The 8,342-nt window shown below is 34.0% G+C and overlaps 1 protein-coding gene across 3 annotated transcripts; it reads left to right on the plus strand.

Annotated features, from left to right (window-relative positions):
- Positions 1–2,982: 2,982 nt before the first annotated feature.
- Positions 2,983–7,870, plus strand: LOC132032632 (transcription factor bHLH49-like). 3 transcript variants are annotated; one of them, XM_059422282.1, is made up of 10 exons: positions 2,983–3,232; positions 4,088–4,135; positions 4,241–5,267; positions 5,479–5,706; positions 5,785–5,850; positions 5,930–5,998; positions 6,542–6,613; positions 6,714–6,920; positions 7,247–7,334; positions 7,428–7,870. In XM_059422282.1, the coding sequence occupies exons 3-10, from the start codon at positions 4,476–4,478 to the stop codon at positions 7,463–7,465; spliced, it is 1,560 nt and encodes a 519-aa protein (XP_059278265.1). In that variant the 5' UTR covers positions 2,983–3,232; positions 4,088–4,135; positions 4,241–4,475; the 3' UTR covers positions 7,466–7,870. The 3 variants fall into 3 exon arrangements, with proteins under 3 accessions (XP_059278265.1, XP_059278267.1, XP_059278266.1); XM_059422284.1 differs by lacking the exon at positions 4,088–4,135; XM_059422283.1 differs by lacking the exon at positions 2,983–3,232 and having other exon boundaries at positions 3,255–4,135.
- The last annotated feature ends 472 nt before the right edge of the window (positions 7,871–8,342 follow it).

Here is an 8,342-nt window from a genome sequence, read left to right on the forward strand (position 1 = left end):
GTTCAATACATTGGCTTGCTACGTAGAGAATAAGAGAAAACATAATCAACAAGGGTTGTGGTAAAAAATTTCTTCATATCCTTAATCAGAGATTTGGGTTTGAGTTCTGAGTATGGAGTCGCCTTTATCAGGGAGCGATTATCCACAATGTTAAATTTCCTGACACGAAATCAAATTTAATCGAGTCTTAATACGGATACTGGACCTCGAGCGTGAAACAAAAAGAAAACAGAAAACCTATGTGTTCCTTGTTCAACCAAGTCACATAGGCCATAAAAGTGGAAGAAATATTCAGCTCACTTCTATTTTAACATACCAACTTTGTCCTTCTGTATTTAACATACTTTTTGCATAACTTTTGCTATTACTTCACTCGAAGGAATTCAGTTTATATATAGAGTACTACCTTAAATTTTATAAAGAACCAAAAAAGAGCTCAAGAAAATTGCTTTTGCAAGATTTTCAACGATGATATTGCCAGTGGAACTACTTTAGTACGTACGATAACTTCCATATACTTACATGATATATATCAAGCTTTTAAAAAGTTTTTGATATTATCAAACTTTTGATTTAGATTTGCATCACTTGACACAAAGACTCCTTATATTGTAGGAGGGACATAATAGACTTTTTTTTTTTTTTTTTTGGTGGAATTTGATAGAAGTATGTTTATGTAATTAAGGCTTTGGATTTGCACTGGAATAAAACCCAAATTAAAATCAAATCAATACTAATGCTAACAAAAGAAATTCAATTCTACACTAGAAATGATAATAATGTTGATATATATTCTTTAATTTTGCATTGGTTTAGACAGTGAAAATATATAACTTAATTCTTTTTGGTCTTTATACTTAGTCTTGTAATTAATACTTATTAGTTGTACTTATTTAGCATGACTTACCACTTTTAAATTATGATCATTTTCATTATTGCTTATTATTTAGCAATATTTGTTTTATGCGATTTCATTATCTTTTTTATTGAATATTTTAGTACAAAGGAATCACCCATTCAAATTTTGTGTTATTTTCTTAAGGAACACCTTAAGAAAATATTTGAAGCACAAGTTATATGTTTTATATGAAGACTTTATCAAAAAAACCCAAAAAACCCGAGGTTAAAAAACCTGACTTTTGTTGGTTTGGTTTGATTTGGTTTAAAGATTTAAAAACCTGACACAATTGGTTTGGTTTGATATTTGAAAAATTCGAATCAACCCGGTCCATGTATACCCTTACTTGTGATCTAAAATATGTTCTAGACATTTGTATGATTATAAAATTATATTATTAAAAACAAAAATAAACAATTTAAAAATTAAGTTATTTTAAAATTGAAATTGAAAAACTATGTCACATGAAATGAGATAGATAGATACAATATTTGAGATTGGAGACAATACTGTACTAATAGAACTCCTAAAAGTTAGGCGCCATAAAGATCTTGTAATAGTTCTACAGTATTCCATTTTTTACAATAAATTTTGTTCATTGAAACTTTGATCCAATATATGCTCTAGACATTTCTATGACTATAAAATTATTTAAAATTAAAAAGACTCCCTCCGTCTCAATTTATACGACTTACTTTCCTTCTTGATATGTTCCAAAAGGAGCATCTCCTGCTATATTTAGTAAATTAACAATTCAAACATATACATAGCAAGTTTATAACCATAAGATTCAAATGACATTTTAGTACTACAGATAAAATTTACGATCACAAGATTCAAAAATCTCTCTTTATATCTTAACCTCTGTGCCTAGTCAAACTAAGACACTTAAATTGGAAGGAATATCAACTTTCTTCCAATTTTTTTTTGAAAAACGTGTCACATAAAATGAGACATAGGAATCATATTTAAGATTGGAGAGAATATCATACTACTAAAACTCCTAAAAGTGAGGTGCCATAAAAGATCTTGTAGTAATAGTTGTACAGTATTTCATTTTTATACAATAAAATTTGTGCTTGTTCAATTACATACTCCATTCACTTTTACTCGTCCACTTTAAATTTTATACGCCCCTTAGGAATTAATAAATAAAGTACGTCTTTCATCATAATACCCATATTAATTGGTGTATAGCATCAATAGACTTGAAAAAATAATTTGGAAATGAGTAATTAATGGAAAGGGTAAAACAAAAAAACAAAACAAAAAAACAACGTTTATCTTTCTCTTAAGGGCTTAATATGCTAAAGTAGACAAGTAAAAGTGAAAAATTAGTCCCTCTGTCTCATTTTAAGTGTCTTAGTTTGACTAGGCACGGAATGTAAGAAATAAAGAGATACTTTTGAATATTGTGGTCCTAAATTAAATATATGTATAATGTACTAAAATATCTTTTGAAACTTGTGGTCATAAAATTGTGATGTAAGATTTTTGACTTGTCAACTTACTAAAGATAGAAAAATGCACTCTTTTTAGGGCAAACCAAAAAGGAAAGTAAAACACTCAAATTAAGACGGAGAGAGTATTTATAATATACTCCCTTCGTCCCATAATAAGTGTCATCTTATCTAAAAAAAATTATCCCATAATAAGTGTCACCTCAGGAAATCAAGATATAAATTGGCTAATTTTTCCAACTCTACTCTTAGACAAAAACTACAAGTTAAAGTAACATCTAAATGATGATTGAAAAAAGCACATAGTAACTTGATATTGTTAGATTCTCAATGTCAAAAGGTTTACTACTTGTGCATGCTCTAATCAAGAGGAAAAAATAGTTTATTTTATTATATAGGGGTAATTTAGTAAATTTTATATTTTATTATTAGCTTTTTAATATGCATATTTTAACTAAGATAACATTTATTATGAGACGGAGGGAGTAGTAGATAAGTAAAAATGAATGGACGGAATATTTTATAATAGCAGTAAGGGGTGGTTAATCATCAATAGCTCTCTTTTTTATGCAGGCGTGGGTATAAATGCAGAGAACCTTTGTATGTAAGCTTTCTTTTTTAGTTCTTTCAAATACACACTCTCTTTCTAATATAGTGATACTTATCTCTCTATCTTTATTACTTTCTTCTTGTTTGTTTCTCTTATAATTTTCCTATATAGTTACTGTACATTGCAGTTCAAAGTTTAAAAAAACAAAAAACAAAAGGCATTGTACATTTAGTAATATTTAAAAAACAAACAAAAAAAAAGTGTACTCTGTATTGACTATACAGAGTAGCAGCAAAAGTACTAGACCACAAAATCTGAAATAAGGTATCTTTCTTCATTTTTTTGTTATCTTTTTTATTTTTATTTTTTATATCATATTTCTTGATTCAATTCCTACTTTTGGGTCTTTTATTTTTCTCAGTTTCAGAGCTGAGCTTAGGAAGTTGAGTACTGTGAATGAGTATTTATGATGCTGAAATTAGTGTCTCTTGTTTTCAGTTAGTAAGAGTCTGTTTGGATTGACTAATTTTAGGTGCTTTAAAGCCAAAATAGTTTTTAAACACTTTTGTAATATTTGTTAAGATAAAAAAGTGTTATTTAAGCACCTATTTTTAAATTGAAATAATAAAACAAGCCAAAATCAAAAGCCATAATCCCATCCAAATGGTCCTAACTTTACTTGTGAACACTTTCTTTAACTTTTTATTGAACTGGTATTGTGTTTTCTTGGACATTGGTTGTACTTTTTTTTTGTGTTTAATTTTGAAGTAAAGATTGAAACTTTGTTTATCCCTTTGTGTGTATTGAACTAGGATTGTGTTTTCTTGGACATTGGTGGCACTTTTCTTAGTAATTTTGAAGCAAAGATTGGAACCTTTTTTTTTTTTTTTTTTTTTTTTTTCCTTGTGTAATGTGATTGTGTTTTCTTGGACGTTGGTTGCACTTTTCTTTGTAATTTTGAAGTAAAGCTTGGAACTTTGTTTCTCCCTTATGTGTATTGAGCTGGGATTGTGTTTTCTTGGTACTGGTTGGACTTGACTTTGTAATTTTGAAGTAAAGATTGGAACTTTGTTTCTCCCTTATGTGTATTGAACTGGGATTGTGTTTTCTTGGACATTGGTGGCAATTTTCTTTTGTAATTTTGAAGCAAAGATTGGAACTCTTTTTTCCTTTGTGTAGTAAACTGGGATGCTGTTAGCTGCCTTTTTTCCAGCTGTTTGGGAGCAGGTAGCTTGACTGGTTTCTCTTTCCTGCCTTTTACTAACTTTCTTGGAGGAATTCTCCTAAATCTTTTGGTGTATATACTTAGATTTATTTCATTTGTTGAACTAGGATTTTTTGGGAATTATTACTCAAATCTTATGCACAAGGTAGAATCTTGTTCCTTCAAACTTGTGACTTATCAATTGGGAGTGGAGTTGCCTCACCAGCTGAGCAAATCTATCCTGTCTCAACGACGAGATCTTTGGAAGTGTCCAAGTTTTTGATTTCTATCTTATAGGCAATCAAATCTTGAGGCAAGGAGAAGCTTTTTTTAGCTTGTGTAAATTTGATTCAATTCCAAATAATGGATACGGGGAGCAAGAATGATACTGAGCGACAAAAGAGGAACGACGATGCTACAAATTTTCAGTCACGAAATATGTCCTTAGACTGGCAATTAAGTGGAAGCAACCTGACAAATGCATCCATGGGGATGATCGCTAGTAGCAATCGTTTGGTAGATTCATTTTTTCCCACTATTTGGGATCGGCCTACCAATTCGTCAAACTTAAGTTTCTATGGTACTAATGCTCAAATCAATCCTTGCACTACAAATCCACATGAGTTTGCAGCAATTGCCTCGGGCCCACCGAATGCAATGCTGAAAGGGGGCTTGTTTGTACCGTCTATTCCTGGAATGCTTCCTCAAAGCTTAGCTCAGCTTCCAGCTGATTCAGGATTGATTGAGAGAGCTGCAAGGTTTTCATGCTTCAGTGGAGGAAACTTCAGTGATATCATGAACAATTTTAGCGTCCCCGAGTCTATGAAGCCTTGCTATAGGGAACAAGCGCCAACGTGGAGACCGGAAGAAACTGTGAACCCTCAGAAGCAGAACATGAGAAATGGGGTTGAAAGTTTCAAGGATGTTTCTTTACCTAATAAGAACAAGACTAATGAACAAAGGCCTCTCAAGAATGAGAAGAAGAATGAAAACTTTAATATCTCTCGAGATGAAGGAAAAAAATCAGTTGGATTGTCTGGAAATGAATCTGACGAAGCTGAATGTAGCGGCCGTCTAGAGGAAATGGGAAGTGCCGGCTTGGAGTCTTCCACAAAGGGCGGCCTTGGCTCAAGGAAAAGGAAAAGATATGGTCAGGTAGGACATTGTTAGTATGTTCTCTTGTGACCTACATTGCTCGGACTCTCCAGAAATGTTACCTCACCCGTGTCGGATCCTCCAAAAAGCACTAATTTTGGAGGATCTAACACGCACCCATCAGTATTTTTGAAGAGTCTGAGCAACATAGCTTGTGACCACTATAGCTCCAAATGGTTTCTTGCCGAGTGTTCTTAATAATTTTTGGCAGGATACCGAGCTTGATCGAATAAAGGGAGCACAACAGCTGCCAGCTGAACCTGAACAAGAACGAACCGAAACTCAGAAAGGAGAGGACAGCTTGAGTTCACCTGCCAGCAAGAATGGTGGAAAAAACAGTAAACAGAGGTCTCAATCTTCAGATCCACCTAAAGAAGAATACATACATGTTCGAGCTCGAAGAGGCCAGGCAACGAACAGCCATAGTCTTGCAGAAAGAGTAAGACCTCTTAGGAGTAGCTTTAAGTTAGGGGATCTTTCCTTGTTTCAGAAATGATTTAAGTAGTCCTGATTACAGGTAAGGCGAGAGAAAATAAGCGAAAGAATGAAATATCTTCAGGATCTTGTACCTGGTTGCAGCAAGGTTAGTTTTATCATTGCACATATGGAAAACTTCTAATAGGCGTTTGGTGTTTATATTACCCAGGGGTTGATTTTTTCAGGTTACTGGTAAAGCTGTAATGCTCGATGAGATCATTAATTATGTTCAATCTCTGCAAAGACAGGTTGAGGTATGATAGCTATTAGTTGATTATCTTCTGCTCATTTCCAAAATCGTATCTAGTATTCCCTCAAAATCCAATTGAATTGTTGGTTGCTTTACATTCTGCTGTTCAAAATGAATGATTCCCTTCACTTCTTTTTTTCCCTGATTGTTGTGTAAAGTACAATACAACCACTTTAGATTAACCTACAGAGTATTTAACATGTATTTTTCCAATGAGCATTGAATATTTGAACTATTCCCTCCACCCTTAACCAGAGCTCTCGGGTTCCAACCCTGGTATGGAAAAAATCATGTTAGGGAGCGATTCTGCCTTAATGGACCTTACGCGGCGCGAATCCGGTTTAGTCAGGGTCTCAATGCGGGTATCGGACATTGGATAAGAAATCAAAAAATAAAAAGATTCGAACTATTTTTTCTTTCGGTTATATTGTTACTATTTGCTAATCTCAGCCTATAAGTTATTTTGTTATGAAAAAGTTTAAGAAAAAAATGTTATTCATGGTTCCTAGATGTATGTGCATGTGAATGACTCTTGTTATTCTCTCAGTTCCTCTCAATGAAGCTTTCAACAGTAAACCCACAGCTAGATTTTAATCTTGATGGGCTCCTCGCAAAAGATGTAAGAACTAGTATAATCTTCTGCTGAAAATTCATAAAGCAAAGCTTGCTGCATAAATTCCAGCTGCTAATTCCGGGAATACATCTGCCTTTTGTTGCAGATCCTCCAGTCACACGCAGGTCCTTCATCCTCATTTGCTTGTCCACCTGATAATGCGAACATGACTTATACTTCTTTGCACGGATTGCAATCTGGTCTGCTTCAGTCAGGCTTTCCTGGTGATGGAAATTGTACTGATGCGTTCCGTAGATCCATCAATCCCCATTTTGCCTCTATGAATGGTGGCTACAGGGACCCTTCATCTGAGGTAGTATTTTGATAGCTATGCGTTTCAGGTTTCAGGTTGTATTGAGACAAGAGGCGGAGCCAGGATTATTAGTTTATGGGTTCTGAACCACAATTATTTTTGTTTACTGGGTTCTTGAAACAATTTTTGTATATGTTAAATGAATTTTTTAACACAATACATGATTTGAGCCAAAGCTACTGGGTTTTGCTGAACGCGTAGACACCATTGTGGCTCCGCCTCTGATTGATCATGTTTTAGGAGAATACTTGGCACATTGAGTCATGAACCAAAGTAATCTTGCTTCGTGATCTAACCATTCGCCTTGCAATTGATATCGTCTTCAGGTACCTAATGTATGGCGGGATGATCAGCTGCCTAATGTTGTGGAGATGGGATTCCATTCAAGTGCGCTCCTCGATTGTCAGGATTTAAGTAAGTGTTTCTCTGTGCTTCAGCATGGTTTTCTCTTTCTAAATCAGAATCAGCTACTTCAATCATTTTCCAAACTCTCTCTGCTACTTATAGGTTCTTTGCCACCCAACCAGATGAAAGCAGAACCTTGAAATGTTTCAAACCGTCAACTGGGTAAACTTTCTGTTTCTTTGGGTAGTAAGTTGCATAGATAATCTTGTTCATTTTGGCACTGAGAAAGTTAAAATATTTGGGAAGTTATCACTCGGAGAGCTCCCTGTTTTGTACAGCAAGTCCACAAAGTTCCTTTTTATGTTCATTCTATATAAGTCCAAGTGAAGATTTATACACACGATCAAAATTCTTCCATCAACAAATGCAAATGAGGGTTCAAGATTATGCGCTCGGGATACTATGTGCATGGGAGAATAGTCATTCATTCATGTTTAGCTATACTCTTTTGAATCATTGAAGATGAATGATTGTACCCTTAATTATTGGAAGGAACTTGAAAAATGTGTGCTTTGAGTGGAAGATAATGAAGTTTCATTCGCAAATTGTGCAAAGGCTTCTGATTCTGCGAGTTGTGCTAGTTCTCGTTTTAACTTACCAACTACTTGTTTTATGGCTTTCATTTGATCTATTGACCCCACTTTGAAAACGGAGAATGTCGACATTCATAATAGGTCTGAATTCAGAATTGAATGGGTTGGCGGATAAAAAAATATGTGCTTTGGATGAAAGAAAATGAAGTTTCATTCTTTTCCTTTTGATATCATTCGAATATTTATGTAGTTCCTGAAATATTGATAACTCTTAATCTCTATGGGAATCTGAATTTGTTGGGTCAGTGAGTTTCGGTTAAACCAAAGTGAAAAAGTAGATTACTCTGGATTTGACATTGTCATTGCTTTATTTTCTGTCGCTGTACAGCCAATTATATGCTAGAAAGATGCCATAATAATGATATATGTACTGTCTTACCTACATTATCACATCGGTCAGTGAATGGGGTCATGGAATTTATAA

The sequence above is a fragment of the Lycium ferocissimum genome, chromosome 10, assembly GCF_029784015.1.
Source record: "Lycium ferocissimum isolate CSIRO_LF1 chromosome 10, AGI_CSIRO_Lferr_CH_V1, whole genome shotgun sequence".
Taxonomy (NCBI): Eukaryota; Viridiplantae; Streptophyta; class Magnoliopsida; order Solanales; family Solanaceae; genus Lycium; species Lycium ferocissimum.

Bases quoted from the DNA above. Each gene is read 5' to 3' on its own strand.
- LOC132032632 (XM_059422282.1), top strand. From the start codon at position 4,476: ATGGATACGGGGAGCAAGAATGATACTGAGCGACAAAAGAGGAACGAC. The intron at 5,999-6,541 runs GTATGATAGCTA...TTATTCTCTCAG, and splicing joins CTCTGCAAAGACAGGTTGAG to TTCCTCTCAATGAAGCTTTC. The intron at 6,614-6,713 runs GTAAGAACTAGT...CTTTTGTTGCAG, and splicing joins ATGGGCTCCTCGCAAAAGAT to ATCCTCCAGTCACACGCAGG.